General features: G+C 40.5%; 2 protein-coding genes across 5 annotated transcripts in view; one reads left to right on the top strand and one right to left on the bottom strand.

Moving 5' to 3' along the window:
• Positions 1-13628, top strand: part of vwa11 (von Willebrand factor A domain containing 11) — a 47518-nt gene extending 33890 nt beyond the window's left edge. For 2 of the 3 annotated variants that reach the window (XM_044190195.1, XM_044190194.1), the window contains exons 2-18: positions 2779-2968; positions 4100-4236; positions 4367-4511; positions 4744-4837; positions 5211-5339; positions 6389-6575; positions 6734-6903; positions 7170-7282; positions 7423-7539; positions 7632-7805; positions 8122-8254; positions 8387-8539; positions 9935-10027; positions 11074-11345; positions 11533-11666; positions 12504-12663; positions 12956-13628. In XM_044190195.1, the coding sequence (XP_044046130.1) occupies positions 2786-2968; positions 4100-4236; positions 4367-4511; positions 4744-4837; positions 5211-5339; positions 6389-6575; positions 6734-6903; positions 7170-7282; positions 7423-7539; positions 7632-7805; positions 8122-8254; positions 8387-8539; positions 9935-10027; positions 11074-11345; positions 11533-11666; positions 12504-12663; positions 12956-13333 (2772 nt within the window). In that variant the 5' untranslated portion in view covers positions 2779-2785 and the 3' untranslated portion in view covers positions 13334-13628. Of the gene's footprint in view, positions 1-1811; positions 1962-2778; positions 2969-4099; positions 4237-4366; positions 4512-4743; positions 4838-5210; positions 5340-6388; positions 6576-6733; positions 6904-7169; positions 7283-7422; positions 7540-7631; positions 7806-8121; positions 8255-8386; positions 8540-9934; positions 10028-11073; positions 11346-11532; positions 11667-12503; positions 12664-12955 lie in introns of those variants that run through there. The other variant, XM_044190193.1, reaches the window with a different exon arrangement.
• Positions 13629-15072: 1444 nt separating this feature from the next.
• On the bottom strand, positions 15073-27424 carry LOC122872866 (mucin-12). 2 transcript variants are annotated; one of them, XM_044188915.1, is made up of 5 exons: positions 27332-27424; positions 22522-22697; positions 22359-22425; positions 19400-22200; positions 15073-19122 (listed from the first exon to the last, which is right to left on the bottom strand). In XM_044188915.1, the coding sequence occupies exons 2-5, from the start codon at positions 22546-22548 to the stop codon at positions 17128-17130; spliced, it is 4890 nt and encodes a 1629-aa protein (XP_044044850.1). In that variant the 5' UTR covers positions 22549-22697; positions 27332-27424; the 3' UTR covers positions 15073-17127. The 2 variants fall into 2 exon arrangements, with proteins under 2 accessions (XP_044044850.1, XP_044044849.1); XM_044188914.1 differs by lacking the exon at positions 27332-27424 and adding an exon at positions 26784-27316.
• Between the last annotated feature and the right edge of the window lie 21 nt (positions 27425-27445).

Genomic DNA, 27445 nt, shown 5'->3' with positions numbered 1-27445 from the left:
TCATACAAACATAATCCCTCTCAATCATCACTTATGACCCACTTGAAGTGTGTGTTGGTGTCGGCATCTGCAAAGACCCTGCCCTCTGCCTGTATTTTCGTAGTTTCTTCGTAGTTTGCTGTGTTCGGGGCGTTTCTGGGCGTCACCCTTTGGGGCGGTGGCGTGTAGCTCCAGCCAATGACAGCGCGCAGGCTGTGAGGTCGGGACGGGACCATGAAGTCGGGACTCTGACTGCTTCCCGCAGCGTTGTGTGGAGGTGTGGGCGATTATATTTGTGCTTTAGAACGTAGCCTCCATGAAACAATCAGAAAATAAGGTTTATTTCTCTGATTCACTGCTTTGTTGTCGCTAGCACCGCTTGCGTTTACTGACCTCACGGAAAAATCATACATACTCTGCCTTTAACTCACTTTTCAACACGTTTCTTTCCCCATTTCAGCTCCTTTCCAACCTCAGTACGCTTCCTTTGTCTGCCACTGCTCTTTCCCCGAGGGATCTAGGTGGAGATGGGATGAGGTTGAGCTGGTTGCCTGGTTACTGTGCGTGTCAAAGGTTTTTTAAGACAGGGCACTAGGAACGTTGTAAGGAACTATGCCTTCTGGGCTACTGCAGTAAAACACTTCCTGCCCTGTCCAGATACCTGAATGAACATTACTCTAGACTTGCTGGTAAAGTACTGAAACTGTTGGTAAAAGTATTGGTTAATGGGGCTGAGATGCATCGGGTTGTGTTTCACCATATTAAACATCAAAACCTACCAGTTGACGAGTTAAACATTATTTGTGACTTTAAGTTTAACACTAGAGAAAAAAAGTATGATCTCAAAGGAAAGTAATTCATCTGTATCACAATTTCACATCAATGAGTTGACCTCTGGACTCATAGTTCTTCCACAAACCGTCAACATCGACAATCACAGATGAGTGTACCCTCACAATAAAAGCAAGCTAGCTGGAATATGTGTCAGTGATAAATGAGTCAATGCTGAAAGTCTCAACAAACGAAATCTAAGAAAGAGAGTAAAGCCGTGGACAAAATTGATTTCATATTTAATTTTGTGAACTTTTTTGCATCTTATTTTTGAGAGGGATATACATTCCAGTGGTTTGTAATTTTACGAGTTTGGTAATGCTGCCAAGCATTTTTGTTAAATATTATAATGGAGATTTAAAACAGAGAGACAAGTAACACATTTAAAAAATCTAATGTTATGTCTAATATCTAATGTTATTTAAAAACTAAATGATATGCCAATACATGCTTATATGAAAAGTCTGGCAGTAAAGATGAGGACAAAACAATTCTGTAAATGTCAGACTCCGACCTCAGAACAGTTAAGACTTTAATCTATCCCGGCTCCATGGCAAGCTTTAGACATTAGACGAAGGCCTGTGTATCCTGGATACAGGTCAGGGTGACAGGAATTAACTGAAAAATACATCTAAGAGGGAAACGTTTCACATGAAAATTTTATTCATATCCAGTCTACGTGTGTGTATGTGTGCGGATAAATAAACCAAATTTAAACCAGAAAACAGTTCCCTTGTCAACTGACTTGTTGAAAGCAAGTGAATACTGTATGTACTCAAAGTCTATCATGCTGTTGAGTCATTACCTGACCTCCAGTGCTCCACCTCTGACTTGAGAGGTGGGAAGAATGAGTCAAGTTATATCTTAAGTTGCCCCACCTTTGTTTGAACCTTTGTAAGCAGTAAAAACCTTTTTACTCAGAGTAACTGTGGTCATTTTGGGGACAACCCAGTTAATAATTATTTCAATGTCATTGCACTCAATTACAGTACAGTAGGTATGTTCCTCAAGGTATGACATTGATATCCATGTTTTTATGCCTGGAAGTGTCCACCCTCCACCATATATAAGTAATAAAAGTATATATTCAGCTATAGAGGGGTGGTGGACGTTACACTTCACTGGAGTCATCACAGCTGAGAAACATCAAGGTATGATTGTATTTCGAAGTTCAATTTCGTTAATTTAATTGACAAGGTACTGCCCTGACAAAAGTTTTTCTAATTTTTAAAACCTTTTTCATAATGATATGATAAGATAACAGCAAAATAATTGAATAAAGTGTAGAATGAGTGCTATCGTTTATCAGATAGTGTATTTCTTTTGTAGGGAAAATGAATCAGTATATATATATATATATACTTTTTACACCTTATTTTCATGTTTTATTTGACAAAATACAGCAATACAGCATTGTTGCAAACATTACGTTATAAGAGTTGGAACCCATTGTCCAGAAGGCTTTCAGCTGACTATTTCCATAATCACTGAGAAATTTGTGTGAATAGCAAATAAAGGACAAAGCAAAAAGTGCAATGATACGTTTGGTGGGGGGTGGCCCATCAGCACATTCTTCATGTGTACTAATTGTGCGTCTTTGCCTTTGAACTCCTCATGTCACGTTGAATACATTAAATAATTTTACTGGGCTTAGAAGAGAAATTCTTATTTTCTGTGAAAAAAAACCCACCAGGAGAATGCCACAAACAAAGCTCTGTTATGAATTGGTTTTCTCTCACCTTCACCTTTACGAAGTTATCATGTTGGATTTTGCTTCTAAAAATTCTCATAGATGACTCGCTTAGGATTTCAATTCTATTATTCAAACAGACATCAGTCATAGGATTGAACTTATTCTAATGTGTCTTCTGATATATCTTTCAGAAACCTTTGGCAACATGAGCATCCAAAATCAGCATACCAGTCAGTTGATTCAGTTGAACAGTAATCATTTTTCTCTCCCTGTAGATTGATCATGACTTCAGTGCTGGACATTGCCCTGCTGGTTTTTGCCCTATCAGGGACCACCATGGCCTTTGTCCCCATCGGGGGTGGGGCATCCACTCATGTCAGCATTACAGCAACGTCTCTATTGCAAAAAGTGACGGAGACGTGTCGGGCGGTGGCTGAGGCAGCTGGTCATGAGTTCAAACCCACGGTAGGATGGAAGAAACGTGTGCAAGACAGCACAAACAGTCACACCAAACACGCAGAAACACACTTAAAAATACTCACGTGTTCACCCTCATTTCAACACATTTGTGTGTTTAAATTCAGCCTTAACATAAAACATGAAAAGTGGAATACATATGTAGATAACTGCTCATTGTAGTTTGCCATATTTTAAAGGGGGATACCATCAAATTTTTGCATTTAAGCACTGAAGCTGTGAGTGATGACAGTAGTAGAGGCTTGAGGGAGTTATTTTTATATAGAACAGCAGTCTCCATAGGCTGATGTGGCTCTTGGTCGGTATGCTGGTGGGTAGGTCCTGATATTTCAACAACTTCAGATGGACTGCCATGAAATGTAGGAGGCCTACACACATCCCCCTCAGGATGAATTGCAATCACTTTGGTGATCCCTTAACCTTTGATCCTGCACCACCATGAGGTCAAACTTATGTTCGTAGGCTACTTTGGTTTATGACCAAATACCTACAAACTAACGACATTTCCATCAGCCTCAGCTGTAGGTCTACTTTATGTTTGGTACCAATTAGCAAATGTTAGCATGCTAAGTAAGATGGTGAACAGCGTCAGCGCTGTCATTGTGAGCATGTTAGCATGCTGACATTAGCATTTAGCTTAAAGCACCACTGCGCCTATGTACAGCCTCACAGAGCCGCTAGCATGGCTGTAGACTCTTAGGGCTCTATTTTCGTGGAACAGGATGCAGAGGCAAACGCCTGTGTAAACTCCTGCTCCAGGATGTGGAGCACATTTTTGCAATTTTGACTGTGGATGAAACACAAGTATCATTCATGCAACTGTGTGATGACTACATGTATTTAATCCACTGCACGGGAATGATCCGACATTACTAAACAGGCGCAGATGTAAAAACATTTAGGCTACATGTGCACGTGGAAAATTGCATAAAATCAGTGTTTGCCCTAGCACTGGCTTTGCGCCTGCAGGAAAACAGAGCCACTTCATTATATTGTTTGTGACATGGCTTCATTCTTAAGGCAAACAGTCTTTGGTGCACACCTGCTCTTGTTTAAATTGTGCACTCTTTTTGGCTGTTACTGGAACTGTAACCTCTAGCCTTTGACCTCTGACTACAGGGTTCCTCTCCTGAAGAGCTGGTCCAGGCTTGTCTAGGTCCAACAGCAACAGGAGAAGTGTCTGGTGCTAAGTTTCACTCTGCTCTTCAAGAGATCTACACCCAGAACGGACTGGTAGACCGTAACTTTGTCAACAGGTAGGTGAAACGTCGAAACAAAACAACTGTTATTAAAAAGCAATAAAATAATGGGACTGTGTGTTGCAAAGATTTAAATATGATTTGCTCTTACATTTACCAAGTAATTACTTGTGAAAAATTCTTTCAGTGCTCCACACCACTTCAACTCAGAGGCCTTTCTGGAGGGACGTGGCCTAATCACGGAGGGCATGGTGGCTGTTAAGGCTAACATTCGCCAGGAGAACTTCCAGGCTGCCAGGGAAACACTGGGCAGAGTCCTTCACACACTACAGGTGTGACAGGTGGAAAGAAACAGCTAGGCATAGAGGTTAAAGGACAAGATAAGGAGGACATGGAGTGATGAACAGGCATATACTGGATGAAAGAATGACAAGAGTAGAGGAGGTAGAATGAGCGAGAAATGAGACTGAAAGGAAGAAAGGTTAAGGTAAAGTTCACTTTACAATGTGTATATAAAATAAAATATATAAAAGTGTTGATTTGTGTGTTTCCATGCGCTGTCAGGACTTCTACAGCCACAGTAACTGGGTGGAGCTGGGATACACAGAGCCATACATCAACCTCATAAGACCAGACCTTCCTCTGGAAAATCTAGCAAGTGTGTGTGTGTTATTGTTATCGTACACATAGGAAGACTATGCATATATTTCTGTGGGTGGTGTAAAATGTTATACAGTGGACCATATCCATATAATTGTAGGTTGGGTAAAACTCTATCTGGGAGCATGTCTATAGACCAAAGAGCAGAGTTTGTTGTTTTGTCTTTATGCCATGGCCACAGAGGGTACTGATTGGCTGGTGGGTGTGCATTATTTTCAGATAACCATATGGCTCTGACATAGCACCCCTATCACTGTTTTAACATGTAGAACAGAAGTTAACCTAATGAAACTAATTCATGCTTACTTACCTTGGTTCGGAGTTAAATGTGTTTACTCATTGTGCATCTCATGTGCCTTTTGCTTGTGTAGATGTCGATACTGCCACCTGCAGTAACTGTGCCAGTGGAACATGCCCCAATTCCATCCTCCCTAACATCCTGAAGGAGAAGAAACTCACATCAGGCTACATGGGAATCTTCTCTGCAGCCAAGCCCAAAGGTATCAGTGGGAAACCATATTCAAATACATAGGGCCATACTGTATTCATTCACAGTCACAAGGAGCAGTGCCAATTGTTACCACTAGAGCCTGTGCATTGTGTTTTAATTGCCCCAGTTTTAATTGCCCTCAAGGAGGAAATGAACGTCCACAGCTAGTCAGAATATGTAAACATTTATAAGAGACCATTATCACTTGGATACATGACTTGGCAAACGCACCATGATAGAAAGACAGCAGACAAAACAAGAAGATATTTCACTTACTCACTTACTTACTCACTAACATAATATAAAACAGGTTAAGCAAGTAATACTTAATTTTCCAAGAATGCTGATTTATATAAGAGGCCACTATTAGAATTAAGTAATTAATTTATCCGCAAACAAGAGAAGGATCAACCCTACACCTTAAAGGAACAGTTCAATATTTCGGGAAATACACTTATTTGCTTTCTTGCCAAGATTCGATGAGAAGATCAATACCACTCTGTCATCTGTCAGTTCAATATGCAGCAGTCACTTCCTGGAGTCTTGTCATCAACGTGAGGTTGCCATGCAACCAGCAGAGAATCCAAGAAGTGACTGCTCCCGGCCAAGAAGTAGTCCCGCACATAACAGCCCATGAAACATAATTTTTACACTTTGTTTTTGGAGCCAGGCTAGCTGTTTCACCCTGTTTCCAGTCTTTATGCTAAGCTAAGCTAACTGGCTGCTGGCTTCATCTTCATATTTAATGGACGTGTGAGTGTGGTGTCAATCTTCTCATCAAACTCTCAGCAAGGAATCTAGATATTATGCTTAACCAACAATTAACACACATCACTTCTATAATGCTCATCTGACATTCAAGATGCCCCAGTCTTTGAGTTTTAATAAAGTATTAAAATCCAGATGCAACACTCATACGTCAGTTATTTAAAAACATGTTTGTTCTAATACAAAACAAATTATTAAATTCTGTCAGGTAATTCAGTCAACCCAGAAAAGCACACATAAGTACATAACAGGCACAAGTCCACAATAAATTTCCCTTCTGTCCTGTGCCAGGTAAATGTAGCCATGGAGGTGCAGCTGACCTGACTAGCACAGCAGAGCCTCGCGGAGGCATCAGTAAAGATGAGCGTCGCTCGGATAACGTGGCCCTCCACAATGCTGCTGTGAAAGCAGCCACAGCCGCCAGCCTCCAGCTGCTGCAGGACATCCGGTTAGCTGCTGGGGACAATGGCTTTTTGAGGTATGCCGTTCAGATATGAAAAATATCTCACTCTCGATTTGATCTTGAATCTCGACGTTTTAATTTACGATGAAAATAAACATTTCACTGTGCAGACTGAGAAGGATGATGAGATTTACCTGACCTTTTATTCTTCACTCTCTCTTTCTTTCACGCAGAATGATGGGGATCGCCCGCTCATCTGTTGTGTGCTTTGTTATTGACACCACTGGCAGTATGTCAGATGACATCGATGAAGCCAGGGCGGTTGTTTATGAAATCATTGACAGCAAAAAAGGGACACAGGACGAGCCATCCGAGTACATTCTGGTGCCCTTCAATGACCCCGGTATGAACTATTGTACTGATCATGTTTGGGAAACCATTAGTGGTGTTAGAACCCTGTGTGATAATACAATATCCATAGAATGTTATCTATGAAATGCTTGGCTGTATAGTTGTAGACTAGTTACATATAAGTGTATGATCTGAAGTAGATCGGACGTTTAAAGGAGCTACCGGCTGCTGCCATAGCAAAGATCCATTTGGTCCAAAAATACTTTGAACCACGGGTTAGTCTTGGCACTTAGCCCCTTTTCTTTGCTTTATATGTAGATTTTGGACCTATGATCAGGACAACAGACCCTGACAAGATGAAAAGAGAAATCTCTAAGCTCACAGCAAAAGAAGGTGGTGATATCCCTGAGATGTGCCTGTCAGGACTTCAGGTACTAAAACTATGATACTGTCCTATTGTAACTAGGATGGTTGTTGATTGGGGAAATATTTTCCAGATATTTTAATGGATCCCTTAAAAACTGTGGTGATTCAGAATGAACTGACCAGGTTCATTATTTTATTTCTCCAGTTGGCTCTCACTGGTGCCCCTGCCTCCTCCTACATCTATGTTTTCACTGATGCTATAGCCAAAGACATCGCCCTCAAGGACACTATTGTTGCTCTCATCAGGACCTCCAAGTCAACGGTAAATACTGATTGCCACCCAATGATTCCCTGTGTTCACTCAGTTTATTGAAGTGAATTTAACTTGAAATGCTGGGTGTATAATCTCCACAGGTGTCATTCTTCATGACTGGGGCCAGCAGGAGGCGCCGTCGTTCCCTCAGCGCTTCTTCCTTTGAAGATTACAAGGACCTGGCTTTGGCCTCTGGAGGCCAGGCCATCCAGGTGTCTAAGAGTCAGCTGCCTGAGGCCACAAACGTCATCCTCGATACCTCTACTTCAGCTCTGGTAAGACTGTGCAATTGTAATAGTACATTCTGTACTGAAGCATGTACCAGGAAGTATCCGCTGCCGTACCACCAGACAACAGAGCAGCTTCTTTCCTCAGGCTGTGAGACTCCCCAATTCAACCTCTGCACTCCACCATTAAAAATAGTTTTCTGTTTTGTTTTTGTTTTTTGTGTGTAGCATGAAGGGACTACAGCTTGCATTTCATTGTACAACGTTTTAATGACAAATAAATTAGCCATGAACCTTTAGTGGTTTGACTAGTTGGAGAGGTAAGTCATTCATTTTGCTCCTCTGGTTCTCTTGTCTCTATCAGGTGACAGTTCTTCAGCGAGCAAGAAATCCTGGGAAGATGGAGACCTTCCCTTTCATGTTGGATGAATCTCTGAAAAATATCACTATCTACATCACAGGAATATCCATTACTTTCACACTGACCAACCCTGCAGGTAACACACCCTTCCCAATGCAATGTTTGCACCGTTTTAAGACAATATAAATGTTTGAGAGTGGGTGTCCCTTGCTGAGAATGTCATTATGATACATATTTAAGCCTAATAATGCATACAAACAAATTCCAGGCGTGAGCCAGAGCCACAATGAGGCCAGCGGTAAACTGGGGACCATACAGACAGTGGGCAACCTGAGGAGAATTCGTCTCAACGCTGACAAGCAGACAGGAATCTGGCAGATCAACATGAACTCCAACCAACCATACACACTTAAAATCACAGGTCAGATACTCATTACACATGCCCTTTCTGTACAAACGTGCTGTTGAAATTGTGTCTTCTTGCGTATACACTTAAAGGTGGGGTATGCGATTCTGGAGAAATCCAATACCGTGACAAATACCATGATACAGAGCGAACAACAACACAGCAAGCAATGTAACTAACGTTACCTATGTTATGGGTTAGCTTAGCTAGGTTGTGGGTTAGCAAACTGTCGCTACAGTTGCTGCTGCGAGGCTAACAGCCAGAGAGGACGAGACGGTTTCCCAGAGCCAGCACAGCAGCTCCAGACAGCGATACTCACAACTCTCCTGCTACTACAGCTAACATCACAACAACAGCATATCTTGGCAAACTAGAAAGTAAGCTGAATGTCTGTGGGCAAGTCATTAAAGTTAGCAGACACACAAATCGTGGCTGGAATGGGTGGAATACTGTTGTGTGGCTCGGTCTGAGCCACTTACAGATCCAGGGCTGCGTACAAACACTGGATTTATTTTCAGCGCAAACACTGAACGGACAGCTAGCGGACTGTGAGGAGATATTCGCTGAATTTGACAAAAAGACGTGTATTGGATTAGAATCACATACTCCAACTTTAATTTGCAGATTAAAGGACTAGTTCAACATTTATGGAAATACGCTTATTCGCTTTCTTGCTGAGAGTTAGATGAGAAGATCAATACAACTGTCATATCTATCCGGCAAATATAAGGCTGCAACAAACAGCTGGTTATCTTAGCTTAGCATAAAGACTGGAAACAGAGGGAAACAGCTAACCTGGCTTTGTCCAACAGTAGTCACCATGAGGTAGCCAGGTGAGGTCAACCACCGAAGACTTTAAGAAGTTATTACTTGTGGCCAAGAAATAGTCCAGCACATAACACCCAGTGAACCCACAAATTGTTGTTTTTTCACGTTTTTGTACCCATTAAACCAACAAGATATGACGTGGTGAGCTACAGAGGTGCTGGTAGGCGGATTTTGTTACATTTGGACAGAGATAGCAGAGGCTAGCTGTTTTCCCTGACTTTCCAGTCTTTGTGCTAAGCTAAGCTAATCGGATGCTAGCAGTAGCTTCATATTTACTGGACACACGAGAGTGGTATTGATCTTTTCATGTGACTTTCAGCAAGAAAGCGAATAAGCGTAACCAAAATGTTGAACATATTTGCACTGACCCCTATTGTGTAACTGTTTTTTAATCAGTAGCATATCTATATTAATTTCCGCTGCTTTTTGGTCAATGCAAACCATGTAAATAAATTCCGCTTCTACCAGTCAGGAACCTCTCCTGTAGTTAGATAAAAGATATATAAAAGTTCACTGAGTTCTTCGTTTGGTGTGTATCTGTATTTACTGTGTCAGTAAGTAAGTCTGTACTTGTTTTTCCAGGCCAGAGTACTATTGCCTTTATTTATAACTTTGTGGAAAGCTTCGAGGGACCTCACCCAGGTTATGCAGTACTCAGTGGACGCCCACAAGCAGGTACACTACATGCAATAAAGCAATTTCACTGTTTCACAACACCACCTGTACACCAACTGTACATTAATACAGACACGAACTGATGATTATGTGTAATCATCAATCATAAATGTGATGGTTCTACTAAGAGTTTTTATAGGACCTCTGGGTTATTTGCTAGTAGGATTTATATTTTCTAATATAATTATATCTATTTTTTTCCAATCATGTGTCAGTGTTTTAACAATATTTCCAAGTATCCAAATTAATGTCTGTGAGTTATCGTGTGATGGCTAGGCATTAAAGAAAATTATTAGTCACAGTGTAGTTAATTGCTGTACATGTGTTGTCTGAGGCATGTGTCACAATGTCAGTCTCTGTGGTACAACAGTATCATTTAGCAGTGAAGTAACTCCTTTATAAGGTGATAATATACTGTATGTCAGTGTTGTGATTACAGCCAATATTATCAGTTAATGCAGGTTTAAAGGGACAGTTCACCCCAAAATCAAAAACATAGATTTTTCCTCTTACCTGTAGTGCTATTTATCCATCTAGATTGTTTTGGTGTGAGTTGCCGAGTTTTGGAGATATTGGCCATAGAGATGTCTGACTTTTTTGATTATAATGGGATAATGGGTCCCTTTAACTTTACTGATATGCAAAAGTCAACTATATTAAAATTCTAGCATCCAGAACCAGTTCACATTTTATGAATACAAACAAATAAAAATAAATGTAATATATAAAATATAAGACATTAAATGCTTCAAAGCCAACTTCACCTAGGCCTAAAAGACTTTCTGTAGCTACACTGCAAATTCCTTTAAATCAATGAGGCTAAAGACAGGGTTCAAAATAATCAGTATTTTTTAAATGATTGCATGGCCCAATCAACTACTTCAGCTTATGATGAGGTTGGGCAAAATCAAGCATCCTTCCACCAAACATTTCTAAAATTATTCAATGTTTACTATTAAATTAGTCAATCACTTTTTGCCATGAAAATTAATTTTCTGATTCTTTCCGCTACCTTGCTTCTTCATTTCTCTCTTCTGGAAACCCAGGCCAGCCAGCCACCCTGATGCTCTCAGTAATGGGTAGGAAAGGTTCGTCCTCGATGACTGTTGGCGATGTTGGCCTGGTAACTGTGTCTGGTCCTGAGACTCTTAGCAATAGCACAATGACTGACATGGGCAACGGAGACATCCTGGTGACTGTTGATGCAGTTCCTGAGGGGGAGTTTGTGGTCATTCTGAAAGGAACTGACAAAGTGTCAAACAGTGAATTTCAGAGGCAGTCTACCACCCAGATGTCCGTCTCCAAAGTGAAAATCCAGGTCAGTCTCTTCACTTCTTCTTTACAACCTGTGTACCCGTTGAAGCAGGTTTTGTTTGATTTAATCTAAGATGAAAGAATATTAACACTTTTGCAGAATGCTTTGAACTTTCTAGGGGTGTAAGAATAATATTAGTTTTCTTCACCTGTTTCGTTCCCTTCTTCTTATCTCTTCCATTTCCCTCTAGGCTAAGGTAGAAAGCAGTCTGGAGCCAGGAAAAGCCTTCAAGCTCCCCTTCAGTGTCATGACCCAGGGCTCTGGTGGTCAATACTCCATGAGCGCCAGAAATGACAGAAACTTCCCCATGTCCTACCCAAACAGGTGAGGGGAAGCAACTAAAAACAATTCCTTTGATAAATGTCCTGATCAACATTGACATGTCCGTCCATTGTCCGTCTGACATTATCTCTTCCATTTTCCTCTAAAGAGTACGGTCTAGACCTGCTCTATAGGAAAAGTGCAATGAGATAACTTCTGTTATGAAGTGGCGCTACATAAATAAAATTGAATTGAATTGAAAATTGAATATACATATATACAGTATATATACTGTATTTATATGCACTATGAAATTTGGTACAGATACACAAGGTGCCCAGAAGATGAATCCTAATGACTTTGGTGATCCCCTGACTCTGCTTGTTGCGCCACCAGCAGGTCAAAGTTTGCACTTATCCAGTAAAAAATCTCAACATCTACCAGATGGATTAGTACAGCCATTCATGGTTCCCAGATGATGAATCCTCTAGTCCCACCATGAAGTTGACATTTGTTGCTTTGAGTAAAATGTCTCGATTACTGGATGGATTTCCATAAAATTTGGCACACATTCCTTTCACCCACAGAATAAATTGTTATCACTTAGGTGATCCCTTAACTTTTCATCTAGCGCCATCACCGGGTCAAAATTTCAATTTATCATGACTAAATTCTTGCAAATGTCAGCATGCTAATATGGTGAACATAGTAAACATTATACCTGCTTAGCATTAGCATTTTAGCATGCTGTTATTAGCATTTAGCTCAAACATCACTGTGCCCAAGTACACTCTCACAGAGCTGCTAGCATGGATGTATACTCTTAGTCTTCAAATGTGTAGATTATTAACAGTAATAGTTTGGAATCATGAAGTATATTTTTCTGTCTTCCCTTTACAGCCTCACCTTGACAGCTGGACAATATGCTAATGCTACTTTGACCATTACGCCACCTGCCAACACATCATCTGGCACTGATGTCACTCTGACTATGGAAGCCAAATCGTCCAGTGGTGTTGACTCCAATTACGCAGTTTTGAAATTCTCTGTTGTTACCAAGGTAACCAGACACATCCTGAATTACACATTTGGAAAGAGTTACATATGCATTTTTTCAAAAATTATACAAGTATAATTATACATATATGGGCGACTGTGGCTTAGTAGTAGAGCGGGTCGTCCACCAATCGGAAGGTTGGCGGTTTAATCCCATCTTTGATATGTAGTGTGTGAAGCGCTTTGAGTGGTTGGAAGACTAGAAAGGCGCTATACAAGTACATACAAATCTAAATTGCCCTTTGCCGTGGTTCATGCATAAATCCTCTGCCTTTCTTTCCCTGTTCTCTGACCAGATAACAGATTTTGTTCAGCCTTTGTGTGAAGTGGTTAGCGTGCTGGCTGATGATTGCCCTCAAGATGTGTCTCAGTGTGGACCTTTCCAGTGGGAGCTCTTGGCCAGCCTTACTGACGGAAACGGCACTGGGATAGACAGCATTTCCCTGCGTCAGGGCAATGGAAATCTCTCAACCACCTCCTTGAGTGCTCCCATCATTCAGGCGAACTACACAGCCTCCTGCTGCTCGCAGATTGTTGAATTTGTAGCTGTAGATAAAGTTGGCAATGCAGGCACGTGCTATCATTCCATTGTACGTTCTGCTGGCCCTCCTGCTTTAACTCTGTCGCTGCCACTGGGGTTGTGCCTGCTGGTATCTGCCAGCCATTGGCTTTGAAGGGCTTAGGTTAGGTTGCTCAGTATCTTGTCTGTACTCCACATCAGGTATTGGATATACTAACTGGATTTTTTTCTACAGAGTGAAAGTTTCCACTGGTGAAGGTCGTCTTATGCTCAGATATCCTGCTTTAATAAAATGTGAGCACTGAATAGGCAATGGCTGATGAATGTGTTGTCAGAAATTAAATATGAATGATTAAAAAAAAACATTCAGATGTATTACATGGTTGAATATTTTTTTAGTGTTTATAACATGTTTCAGTTTTGCCATTAAAAATCTTATTTGGAACAAATCTTTTGTTGCATACACACCTGGTCTGTGGCAGTAGAGAAGACTTTTGTCCCATTAAAATGCACAATAGCATGCCTGTAACTTTCTTGGAATACTGTCGATGTGATGCTTTCAGAGGAGGCAGGAAAAAAATAAGTGCATAATTTAGCAAGGTAAACTTTCAGTGATTTACAGAGTTTGCTGATGGACAAATGGATTTAAGTACTTGTTATAGCAGTTAGCTACTTTAGCTGTGCTGCTAGCTGTCCCATTAGCTGACTGCCCAGACTGGGAGCTCGGAGCCAGGAGCACCGGGGGAGTGTCATTGTTGACTCCTGTAATACAGGTGCTTTGGGCCGCTGTTGATCCGACTGCCGAACAATGGCCAGACGCCACCGTTCAGGCAGCAAGGCATGTATCGTCGATCTATACACTCTGATGTCGACCAACCAATAGGTGAAAAGTTAACCCTATGACACACAGCCCCCCTCATTTGCATAATGAAGCAGAAACACATATAGTAATATAATAATAATAAAAGAAAGACAGAAATAAATAAGTTTGGGGAACAAATTGAGAAAATGCATTTTTTTAAATGAATGAATGAATAAATAAATACATTAATAACAAATTAATAAATCAAATGGACAATTAAATGGGAAAGTAAATAAATAGGGGAATTAATACAAATGTAAATAAATACAGAAGCAAATTTAAACAGAAATATCGATGTATCACATTTTATAAATTATACATTAATTTAAATTATTTTTTGGTGCATTTAATGGCATATTAATTTATTTATTAAGTCATTTCTTTCTTTCTTTCTATATTTTTGATTTTGGCAGTTCCGGCCCTCCGTAATACAAGGGAAAGAATGATATACAAAAATTACCAGTCGTCTGTAGTGGACACACCACATTCACAACAGACAAAACTTTCAGTAGAAGTTAGTTCCACTAAAAAATAACAGTGGTCTGTGACCACAACATTGTTTCTAGAAAAACACACTGCTGTTGGGTGTTTTCAAATGTAATTTTTCAGTCAACAACATTCCATTCACCTCCATTAGAATGTGTTTCGTGTGACTTTGGGGGAAACAACCCCTTTAATATTATTATATTACTTTGTTAATAGTTATTGACAGAAAGTGCGTTTTAGCTGATTTTTTTTGGTAACACATTAACTGCAGGGAATTATTCTGCACTGATCTAAAACTAATAACAGCTGTATGACAAGTCTTAGTCACAGTTTTAATTAAAATCATCAAGCATTAGCATAAATGCTTGTACTTGTTTCACAGTCAAGATATCCTGAGCAATGAATTGTGGAAAAAGTACTTATGCATTCTATTTAAATAATTTAAATTACCTGAAGTCACAATGTCCTTACTGAAGAAAATGACAAAATTGATCTATATTTGCATATAATGTAAACATATCTAGCATAAAGTGCAGAGAAGGGGGTTAGTTTGACAACTATACATTTATTACCTGTTTTCTCAAATTACAGGACCAAGAAAACATACATCTTGTAAATGTAAACTCAGAATACGTACAATTTCGGTTGTGAATTATAAAAGGATGGTCAATGTCATCTAACAACTACATCTGCATCTTGAGAAAATAGGAAACAAGTTTCTTTCAGAAAAAAAAGCATTTAAACATTACAACATTTAAACTGTATTTTGTAATTCAGCACAATGTGAGTCAGAAATAGTGATATTAAGTTAGTTAACGATCCAATTATTTTCAACAGCTCTTTGGTACGAACAAAGGGAGCCGAGTTGTACTTGGTGAGAGCTGTTTTTTTTTTTAAAATGTTAAAACGTTTTTTAATATTAAGCGTCCCATGAATTGCATTCGAGACAAGGCAACTTTATTTACTTAACACATTAAAGAAGGTAAATTCACTGACAAAGCAAAGGGATATGGCTTCACTTTGTGTAATGGTTACAATGCAGATCATTGACATTAGGACTGGCAATATGAGTAATTTTGTGCTGCTAAACCTAGTCCACACATACAAAATGAAATTATATTGGTGGGATATCTAAGTTTGAATCTGATCCAAATCTTAGTCTATCATTAATCTAGTGATTATTTCGCAGATAAACCTAGTAACCCCCGCTCCCTAAAAACAACAACAAAAAAAACGATGAGCCGTTCTTTTGAACCGCTCTCGAAAAGGAAGGGAGCCATAAGATCCGGCTCCCCTCAAAGAGCCGAAATTCCCATCACAAAATAAGACAAGGTTAAATTTCAGTTAAACTCATACTTTAATTTGCTTAGTTCTTTAATCAACACTGCAAAGTAATGTTAAGACATTAACAGATGTGGATTTGTTCAAGGCGGCGTCAACTGGTCAACCAAGGTACGTCTGCTTAATTTGAAAATATAGCAACGTGAGAGAAAAATGTGTGCTTGTGAAGTTACATTCATTAGCTTTGGGGGGATTAAACACAGACTGCAAAAACATTCCACTGGTCAAATTCTTGCAAGCTGAATATTTGCTTCGTGTGTGAATGCACCTTTATAATCCTTGTTTGGGGTGGTAAATTATTGCACTAGCAGTACAAGTAATCCTTATTGTCATTTTTGTGACATCGGCAGAGAAAAGCAATATAATGAAAGAAACAATACAAATAAAGAACCTAAATTGTATAAACAATTCAAATTATTAACATTTTTACAGTTAAATAACTTATAATTCAATCATTACATCATACATTTACTGTTTTTTCAAAGTGTAACAGATGTCAAAATGTTTGCTTTTCACAGATAACGCCTTGTGGAAACAGAAAATAATTTAAATTTTTCATGTGATATCACAACAGCAAGAGATTTTAACATATCTGCTGACAATATTCTAAAATGCACGTCTCCACTTCTCTCTACCCTGTAAAGAGAACACAGTGAAAGAAAATTGTTTCAAAAGATCAGTTTGACATTTTGGGAAATACGCTTAATGCACAGCTATGGGAGTGGTAACTCTCGGCAAGTAAACATGGAGCTAGAGCCTGGAGACAATCAGTTTAGCTTAGCATAAAGTCTGGGACCAGGGGGAAACAGCTATCCTGGCTCTGTCCAAAGCTAAAAAAAATGCCTACCAGCACCTCTAAAGCCCTTTAATTAACACATAACCCATTTGTTTAATCTGTACCTCTTAAATAAAATATTTACATTTTTACAATTTAAACAAAGACTCATTGCTCCAGCTCCATACTTAACAGGCAGACATGACATTGATATTGATCTTCTCATCTAACTTTCAGTAAGAAAGCAAAAAGCGAATTTCCTAAAATGTCTAACCACTCCATAAAAATGCAGTAAAAAGAAATCATCCTCTGATGAACATAACATAAAAAAGATTGCAATTCTCTATTTGCATTTTGTTTTACAGATAAACTGCATCAAAGAAAAAACAAACCAACCCCTTCCGCTCCAAGACTTTACATCTCTCGTAATAAAAAAGCATTTCCATTCTCAGTGAAACACGGTTGCATCTTGGATGTCCGTCTCTCATTGGATTTTATGGACATTTTTAACATGTTTTTTCAGGTGGCCTGACTGTGTGAAGTTCTTGGGGCAATGCGGGCAGGAATGTGGTTTCTCCCCTGTGTGGATATACTTGTGCCTTTTCAGGTTATTGAAGTCTAAAAATCCTTTCCCACAGTATGGGCACCAATGTCTCTTCTCCCCATTATGCCACCTTAAATGCACATTTAGTTCGACCCTCCTTGCAAATTTTTTTTCACAGAGGTTGCAATGGAATGGTTTCTCTCCAGTGTGGATCCGTATGTGGGCTTCCACATCTCGTTTTGTGAAAAATCCCTTGTTACAGATCTGGCAGACAAAAGGTTTAATCCTGCTATGCACCATCTGGAGGTGTTTGGTGAGGCCAAAATGGTAGACAAAGCCCTTCCCGCACTGCTGGCAGATATGGATTCTACCATTGCGGTGCACCCGGCCATGACGTTTAAGACCCTTGGAGTCTGGGAAGCGCTTCCCGCAGAGCTTGCACGAGAAAGGTCGGCGACCTGTGTGGAGACTAACATGGCTTTCCAGTGCAGCACTGCTGCTGAGGACGCGACCACACTCCCCACACTGGTTCTTGAGCAGACGCCAACCAATGACTGATAAAGGCTGTAATGGTGATACAATAGGTGGTGCTTTGACAGGTATGGGGTGGAGAGAAACACTGGGGGGGTAAACTATTGTATGATTCCGGGATCTTGGGGTTCTTGTCTCTTTCTTTACAGGTAAGAGCGATGACCTCTTTCCCCTTGCAGGAGGTGTTTTACTGGCTGGCATTCTAGGAGGCGTCCACACAGCCGTACATGTTTTCACAGCCTCACAGCTAGCACGGTTCTCTGCTAACTGGCTTGTTCTAGCTCCATTCTGCAATTTTGATTGATCAGATTTTTTTATTTTAGCTATCGTTTTGGCTTTTGCTGCTTTAGCTAACTTCTTAGCATTCACCACTCTCAAATTATTTTTCTGACTGGTACCATCTTGGATTAATCTGGGTTTCTTAGCAGGAGTGGATTCCCCAGTCTTTCCAGGACTGACACCATCTTTAGCCAATTTAGGCCATCTAACACTTGGGGAACCAGTTTCACTCTTACTGTTTTTACTACTAGCACCATCTCTAGTTATGCTACATCTGGTAGGACTGAAGGAATTGGATTCCCTTTTAATCTGTGTTGTGTTAGAACCATCTTTAGGTAAGGTACAGCTCCTACGGCAGAATGAAGTTGATTCATTTATTTTTGTGCCTGTGCCATTTATACTTAAACTAGATGTCCTAGGACTAACACAAGTAGATTGAGTCTTTTTAGGACTAGCACCATCTCTACTCAAACTAGTCCTCTTGGGTCTCACAGAAGTGGTTTTAGTATTGTTAGGGCTACCACCAGTTTTAGCATATTTGGGGCTAGCCCCATCCCTATTTGAACTAGTCCTCCTAGGACGCACAGAAGTGTTTTTGGTCTTTTTAGGGCAAGCACTTTCTTTAATTGAGCTAGACCTCCTAGCACTCACAGAAGTTAATTTTTTATTTTTGGAGCCTACACCATCTCTACCTGAACTAGACCTCCTAGGACTCACGGGAGTGGATTCACTAGTAGCCTTAGCCTCACTAACAGTCCGCTTGGGTCTAACACCATCTTTACAAAGTCCAGATCTCCCAGGACTAATGGGACTGGGGTCATTAGTTGCCTTTTTTAGAGATGTAACATCCACTGATTCCACTGCTTCTGGGTTTTTTGGGCTAACGGGGATAGGTTCACTGGTTGTGTTTTTATCATTTGAACTGTCATTCTCTAATCTAAGTTTCTTGGGGCTTACAGTGCAGGTCTCTGTGCTGTGATTTGTTTCAGTTCTTCTAGCTTGTAAGTGGGTTTTGAGGTGACTTCGGAGTTTAGCCACAAAGGACTTTTCCTGTAACCTTTTATTGTCACTGGTGCTGGTCTCTGCACAAGAAGCTCTGGCATCTACAGAGTCATTAGAGGAGGCCTATAACACAATGGAAAGAAGAAAAATTTATGTTGCAAAAATACACGCAAAGCAATCACAATACTCTTTGCAGGAATTCCAGCTAAATATAAAAAGAAACAAGTTCATGTGCACATTCTATTTACGAAACATACGTATACCTAGATATAATTTGCAAATTTGATACATTCCAGACTCTCTCACTCAGTTTTAATATAACTTACATAAACATTTAAATTTTACACAACTTAAAATAGTGAATAACCAACATCACCGTCCTCGTTTACTACTGCATTACCTTTTTTGGGTCTTGCACAAGAGGTGTCACTGCCAGCTGTGCCAGGAACTGAGCTTTAGTCATCTGTAAATGAGGGTCAGATATGTCCTTGGGTGTGATGGGGGTTAGATGTATGAGGGCAGCTGATTGTTTCTCTTCTATGGGTGGGTCATTAGGTAAAGCACAATATTGCACTGCAGTGCTGATTATTTTCTTGTCCAATTTAGAAGTGAGTTCACCAGCTGTACCAGATACAGCTGAAGGCTCAGTCATGTTGATGGCTATTGTTGATTTCTCAAACACTGGTGCTGACACCTTGGATGGTGTAGATGGCTGCACATACTCGCTGTTGGGTGACTCTTCCAAAGTGCTGCAGTTTTCAGAGGATAATGATGCCTTCTCTTGAATATCATTTGGCTCTTCTGACATATGAGAGGTATTTACAGACACAGCAACAGAAGTTTCTTTTATATTGGGACAAATGTCAGTGGATAACGCAAGTGGCTCTGATGGCTGTGTTGATATGACCACAGATAATGGTTTCTCATGTGTGGTACCTTCTTTCAAAATGGATTGAGTTTCAGGCAGTTTTGAGATAAAGACTGATTCTTTGGTTGATACTGGAAATGGGAGCCTGGTTAATCTGACCACAGCAGATTGTTCAAAAGTTGGTGGTACTGCTGGAGACATGGAGGTTGGCACTAGCCCAACTGACATGTTTAAACTGGAACAGGTTTCTGTAGGTGCATTTACTTTTTCAGAAACAGAGGCAGTTTGTTTGGGAGATTCCAAGTTGTCCGATGTATTAACCCTCCTTTGAGACAATATTGTGGCCACTTCATCTAAAGAGGTTTGTGTATCCACAGAAATGCTTAACTCCTGTGATGAAGAAATCAACTGTGACGATGACACTGTAACAGGAGTAGCTGATTTGGCTGACTCCTGCTTTGATGTCAGAACAGTGGGCTGTGATTGATGTTTCCTTGACGCCACAGCTGACACCTGTCTTGGAATTATAACTGTTATTTTTTGACGTGGTAGAGTCCAAGACTGCGGGACTGTTGAGGTGCCGGTCGACTGTGAAGTGACAACAGGAAGCGATTTCCTGGACGTACCATATATTGTTTTCTGAGGAACAGCGGAAAAGGAAGGGTTTCCGAGAGGTAAGCCTAAAGCTGTAGAGCCCGAAAGTATACTATTATTCCGTGCAGCAACAACTGTTGACACAACAGTAGGAAGCTGGGTTGGAGACTGTGCTGCAATTTTATGAGGCATTAATGAAGATACAGATCTTGACACGACAATTATTTTATGAGGTACTGTGTTACCCGGTTTACTGGATGCTAGCGATGTTATCAAAGGATGGGGAGGCTGCTGCTGAAGTGACTGCACACTTGTTTGAGTTGCAGCAGTTGATGAGGGCACTGAAGATATAGTATTGGATAGTGTGACCGTATGCTGTTGTTTTGGGATGACAACTTTAACATGGGCCAGAGCTTCATTGGTTGGAGTGGCATCTGTAGTCTGACGAGCGGCAGTAACTTTCTCTATTATTGATTGTATTGTTGTGGACAGCTCTGTTACGGGTAGATTGCCTGCAGCTTCATGAGTTTCAACAGGAAGTGGCGGTGTCTGTGGCTCAGCTGGGACCACAGTTTGTAAGGTACACTGTTTTTGGGGTGGTGCTGCCATTTTTTGTGGAGAGGAGCATGTATTTTCTTCAATTGACTGATTCATGGCTTCAACTAATAGCATTGCATCCTGAAGAGTAACAGAGGTGCGGCGTTCTCGGGGCTGAACTGACTCAGCTGTTGGAGTGTTTAGTGTTTCAATTGAAGAGGAAACTTCAGTTGATGGAGCCCGAATTGCCCCTTCTTCCATTTCCATGGAAAGTTGTGGAGATTCAGATGGTTTTTCCTTTTCAGAGGAACATCTTCTACTCAAAGATGCTACTGAAACAGCCAGAGAACCAACCTTACTGTTCTCCACGTCTTCCAAAGCAGTGTTTGCTCTCTCCTTGACTGATGGAGTGATAACGGATGAAGACTCTTTAGGCTGAACTGGAGATGCTTGTGGAGACTCGGATGAAGTGATATTCACTGTACCAACTGCGTCAGAGACCTCAACCTCATTCACTCTTAATGTAGGGGGATTTTTCACTTGTTGCTCTGTTGGAATATCAGAAGATTGTGACTGAAGAATTTCTTTCACCGACTGTTGAAGATGTTTCGCTTTCTTTGGTGGACGCCCTCTTCTACGTCGTACTGACAAGTCAGGCTGGGAACTAGCCTCACCTTCTGCCACGTAATTTTTTAATTCATTACATGCTTCTCCTTTGCTGAGTGGTGTGGGTTGTGCCAACTGTTCCTCTGTCGATGGCACATCTGCATACTGTTGCAGAGTAACATCGGTTTGTTCATTTACTGACGTTTTGCCCTCTCTTTGACATTGTTGGGGGACCACTGATAGCTGCTTTTTTGCAAGGGGTTCAACCTCTGATTGATGCTCAGAAACCACTAATGGATGTTTTTCAGTTGTTATGAGATCTTCCTGTGTACCAATTTCTGATATCTTCTGACCGACTTCAGACTCTTCTTCCATGTCATATTTTATCGCAGAAAGTGAGATGACTAATGAATGCTCTAGTTCAGATGATTGGTTCTGGGCTCCTTGTAAACCGCTACCCATTCCCAAACACGGTAGTTCCAGGGTCACTTGGGTGTCGTCATCTTTTTGAGGCAACGGTATTTTTCCAGTTGAACATTCCTGGTTAACGAAAGGCCCTTCATTTTCAATTCCACAAGCAGAGGCCCGTGGTGAACCTAGGCACAGCAGTGATAGAGACGTCACAGAAGAAATATGAGAAGAAATAAAAAGGTGAGAATGGTGAGTAGTAAAACCTAACCAAATGCTGTAAGCTTTATTAAATCTTACAAATCATCAGACTTTAGTTGGAATAAAGTCAGTTTTAATTCCTCACCTGCTTTATCACTCAAGACTTGCCCACAGACCACGGTGGGCTCAACTTCCTCTTGTTTCAAGACAGACTGCGGAGAAGTCATGTAAAGGGGTGACAAAACTTCCCTTTTCGAGAAGACACAAATGGAAAAATAAATGTGTTTGCTGCTAAAATATACACGTACCTCTTGTTTGACAAGTATAAATGCCATTTGAGAATTTCCCTCTCCATGTGTCTCAAAGTTGTGCCCCTGCAAAGCGTACTCCGTCTCCTCATAACTACATTGTTGCGCTTGGTTTTGCAATGATGAGTGCCTCAATGGTTGACATTGCTCCACCAGGTAGCATAGAGGAACAAGGTCTGTAAACAAAAACACACAAAAAACTAAGACTAAGGTCCTTAATCTTCTAAAAAAGGATCATAATTGAATATCCACAAATTCGGTCAGACTCCTGGTAAATACGTTGAAAAGAAGCCTGCTAGGAATCTACCAGGAAATAGCTTGCCTGATCTCCTCTCCTCTGACTCAAATATAGAGTTGAAGGGCTCAGACGGTAAAGGAGGAACTCCTGCGGTGGAAACCGCAGGAACCAGGGTCTAAATTAAGTACCGGGGGACATTTTTACCCCCCAAACGGTCCCTGCTTGGGGCATAGTACTTTCGGGGTGGGGCTTGCTGTGCTGAACATTTCTGATTGGTGGAGCTCTGACCGGCAGAACAGCAAGTGGTTTGACCGTCTGGATCGATGCGTTGCTGGGTCACAGGCCGGCCTTCTCTGGTGCAGCGGCTCAGCTACTGCACTGCTGAAGCCGTGGTGGAAGACACAGAAATGGATGACCAGTCGGTTGAAGGTAAATCACATATGGCCCACATGCTGCTTGTTAAATGCTATAGCTACATGCTACCGCCAACCGCTAACGTTAATGGTGTAGAATCATGGTGTTCTTTAAGACAAGGGTTGGCTAAATCTATTGTACAAAATCTTGTTAATGCCGTTGCAGTGAGACACAATGTTTATTTTTTTCCCACGTGTTTTTCAGATAAAACAGGCGGGTGCACTGAACTGCAGGCTGCAGACCAGTGTGTTTACTCCTGCGACCACCAGCAGCCCTCTTCACATGCCTCATGCTGAAGCACACAAACGCTGTATTTTGCACATTTATATTTCTGCAGATTAATAAATAGTTGTGGAACTAAATGTGTATATAGTGGCTGTTCTTGTATCTGAAAACAAGTATATACTACTCAATATGTAAAAAGAAACGTAATGCTTATGTTTGTGTTACCATATTCTAATATTACAACGCTCTGAGGAAGTAGTGGCTCTCAATTTCACCATTATACACTGGTAAGCTCAGTATTTAAAACAGGTGAGAGTGCATAGGTTAGAATAAGCAAAGGTCCTTATGCTGGATTGCAGGTGATGTGTTTAATAACAATAGAGTTATGCAGCTGTGTAATGGGTGTAACCTAATGGGTGTAATTTGCCTAATCTTCCCAGGTCTTTAGAGTGCGGTGGAAACACACACAACAATGGACTATTCGGATAATCAATTAACCATTGAAGTCATTATTTTTAGCTAAAATGCCAAACATTATCTGTTTGCAGCAGCTCAGTTGTGAGGATTTGCTGCTTTTCTTTGTCTTATGTGTTAGGCTATAGTAAATAGGTTTTGGAATGTTGGTGGAACAGAGCGTGCAATTTACAATATATCACCTTGGGCATTAGGGAAATTGCGACAGGCAGTTTTCACTATTTTGTGACATTTTATAGACCAAACAAATAATCAATTAGTCGAGAAAATAATTGGCAGATTAATCAATAATTGAAAATAATCATTAGTTGCGACCCTATTCAAGTCATAACCGCTTTTGATGAGCGGATGGTTCTCTCTCTCTCTCACACACACACTGAAACCTGGTTGCTGAAACCAGCCACCTGTGACAGTGTTGCACCAAATTATGTGACCCATCAGATTCTCTGTCTAAACCAAAACAACAATCTCTTAAATTCCTAAACCTAACCAAGCAGTTTTTGGTGCCTAAACCTAACCAAACTGCGACCATTTCACAAGGTTAACCACGTGTTAGAAAGCCTTTCTGGCAAAAAGTCCTGAGGGCTTATGTTAACATCCCATTTGGGTCACAAGAGTTTCCCCTAGGGGATCAATAAAGTATTTCTGATTCTGAGATTTAGGTCTATCAACGGCACCCACATGTCACTCAAATTGGCCATGTCCTTAATTATGCATAACTTTAATCCTTAATAGAATTTAAATGGGCGAGTTATATAAAAATTCACCTCCATACAGTTGTCATGAACGGGGAAATTAGCTATAGAGTAGGGGTGGGCAGTAAACTGGTTTCGTCATCATCTCCGTGATAAATGTTTAAGCATATTTAAACTAATGTGTTTTCTGTGGCTGTGATAATGTGCAGGTAGAGGGCTACTCATGTACTCATAGAACTGGAGTTACATCCAGTAACTACGCTAACGCAGACTCCAGTAACACGAGGATGTGGAAGGTAACATTACGAGCAAAGCATGCCAATGTCGTTGGTAGCAAAAACAAACGTCTTCATCTACTCACACCATCTGAGGAAGTAAAGACCCAGTGGATAAACTTTATTTTTAATCCACTGGGTCTTCACTTCCTCAGATGGTTTATTTTTTTAATGGAAATGCCCCCACAACAACTGGAAAACATTACATGTGTGTGCTTAGTTAACAATTTTACTTGGGACTGCTTAAGTTACAAAGCAGGCTTCACTTCAAAACTGAAGGATGGATCGATATCAACTTGTAAAAATGGCAAAAAACTTACAGCTTCCAAATTTTGTTGCTTTATTGTTTATTTTGCAGGTTAGCCTGTTGAACTTGGCGTTAGCATGTTGCGGAGCTTACTGTATGTGGCTAGCATCTATTGTATTCAATGTTGGACTAATGTTGTAACATTGAGGACTGTCAAGAGAAATTGTGTGAACATTGGAACTGCAGGTTTTGGCACTTCCGCGTCGGCTTAATTTTTCAGCCCGGAGGTTGCTGCTTGGTCTCAACTTTTAACCATAGACTGTATAAAAGAAGTGGACATAGCCACCGTGACGTCACCCATTGGTTTGTAGACTACCGTTTTGAAGCCTCAAGTTTGGCATTTTGGCCTTCGCCATCTTGTTTTTTTGGAACCAGACATTACCATATTTGGACAAGAGGGTGGAGCTAGTTAGCTTGGTTAGCAAGGTGCAGCCGTAATTCACGTTAACTGTGATATTAATTGGTATGCTAATTTTGACTAGCAAAAAACAGAATGTACTTGCCGGAAAAAATTAACAGCTGACTTCTTAGAGTGTCTTTTAGTATAACCAAACACTGAACAAGAAATTTTTAGGCGACCAAAATGTTACAATTAACTTCCATGAACTGAAAACAAACTGTGAAAGGGTCAAAGTTCTTAGACGAAAACACGGACGCCACCCAAAAGCAAGTTCGCGGTTAGTTAAATGTACACAGTGGATATGCATGCCTCTATCCTGACTGACATGTCGCAGTGGTAGCGTCTTGTCAATCACAAGGTAGCCACGCCTTAAAGCATAACCTGCTTTATCGTCTATTTTACTCTAAATGGGACTATAATTTACAAAATGATCATCATGCTGTATTGAAGAAGACTTGAAACTAGCAATTGAGACCATAAACTCATTAGGAAAGTGTTTACTGAGGTAATAAATCAAGTGTAGAAGTAGGGTTATTTTAGACTTCCATACAATCGGACTTCTTTTAGCAACCAGTAGAGTCGCCCCCTGCTGGCCATTAGAAAGAATGCCGGTTTAAGGCACTTCCGCATTGGCTTCACTTTTCAGACCCGGAGGTCGCTGATTGCTCTCAACACAGCAACACTGTATGATCCAGCCCCACTATCACACAACGGATTTTTACATAACGTTCCTTAAAATGTTTCATGCTTCTTTTAAAATACTTTCATTGTCACCTATTTCAATTCTACATTATGTGACTTCACTCCGTGTTAATACGAAATAGATCTCAAATTACAGTATTGAATTTAAGGCATGCAATTAAATTAAGAAGTCAAAATGGTAACGAATGCACAATATTAAGTGATCTTGTTTCTGAATACCATTATTTGGTTTAGTACTGTATAAAACCATAATGTCGCATCCTTAAGGCGTTGTTGGAACACACTGTTACTAACCTCACCGTTAGCCAAGATAGCATAGTATGGTTTCCCTCCCAGTTGAGATCCCACGCTTTAGACAAGACTAAGCTAGGCTAAGCTAACGTTAGTGATACATCAACAGACAGGAGCTGCTATGCTATAGCCCACATAACACGACTACACTCTTAATTTTGGCAAAAAAATCACATAACGTTATCAAACAATTATATTGGTTAAGATTACCAAGCTTATGGTGGCAGGCATCACAACTCACCACATTGAACAGCCGTGTCACGTTTCTCAGAACCGTCCCTTGGCCCTGGAAGAGGCTCACTTTCTCTAGTGTAAACACTCGGTTGGCTTCTGGCATTCTCAAATTGGCTGCATCTTGTTTTGAGGTCCTCGTTCTCCTTCTTAATTTGAGATATTTCTGCCTTCAGCTCGTCGACCATAGTTTCGAAAAGTTTAGTGGTCTCTGCGATAGCACTCTTGAGCATGCTCTCCATTACAGAGGCGTACTTCGTCTGAAAGTCGTCCGCTGACATTTTGGTATGGGTTAACGTTACCGTTCCTTCGAGTTTCGATATGAATCGACTTTTGACAGTAACGTTACATTTATTATTTTAGTTGATTTTAAAACATGGTATTAGGAGCTGGTTCAACATGGCTCCTTCGCGGTGTCTGCTTTGTGTGACGCACATCGACTGAAGGAGGGAGTTGAGCAAATATCCGGTGATCTACTAAATCCAAAACTGTGTCTTTTTGTACGTATTAAATTTGTAAAGAAACAATACACTGGTACTTGAGTGGGTAATTCTTTACCATCAATGCTCTCTGTACCATTCTTGACCGAGAAGCGTCATTCTTTAACAGACATCCATAACGTTAGAGCTGAAACTATTAAGATTGTCCCAACTCACGACCTGTATTTTAAAT

The sequence above is a fragment of the Siniperca chuatsi genome, linkage group LG3 (assembly GCF_020085105.1).
Source record: "Siniperca chuatsi isolate FFG_IHB_CAS linkage group LG3, ASM2008510v1, whole genome shotgun sequence".
NCBI classification, from domain to species: Eukaryota; Metazoa; Chordata; class Actinopteri; order Centrarchiformes; family Sinipercidae; genus Siniperca; species Siniperca chuatsi.
Note: the sequence above shows the minus strand (reverse complement) of the source record. Positions and strands in the feature narration are given on the sequence as shown.

Coding starts and splice junctions, on each gene's coding strand:
- LOC122872866 (XM_044188914.1), bottom strand. CDS start 27,054: ATGTCAGCGGACGACTTTCAGACGAAGTACGCCTCTGTAATGGAGAGC. Junction 22,201..22,358: donor AGTCTTGAGTGATAAAGCAG/GTGAGGAATTAA, acceptor TGCTGTGCCTAG/GTTCACCACGGGCCTCTGCT. Junction 19,123..19,399: donor TTGTGCAAGACCCAAAAAAG/GTAATGCAGTAG, acceptor ATTGTGTTATAG/GCCTCCTCTAATGACTCTGT.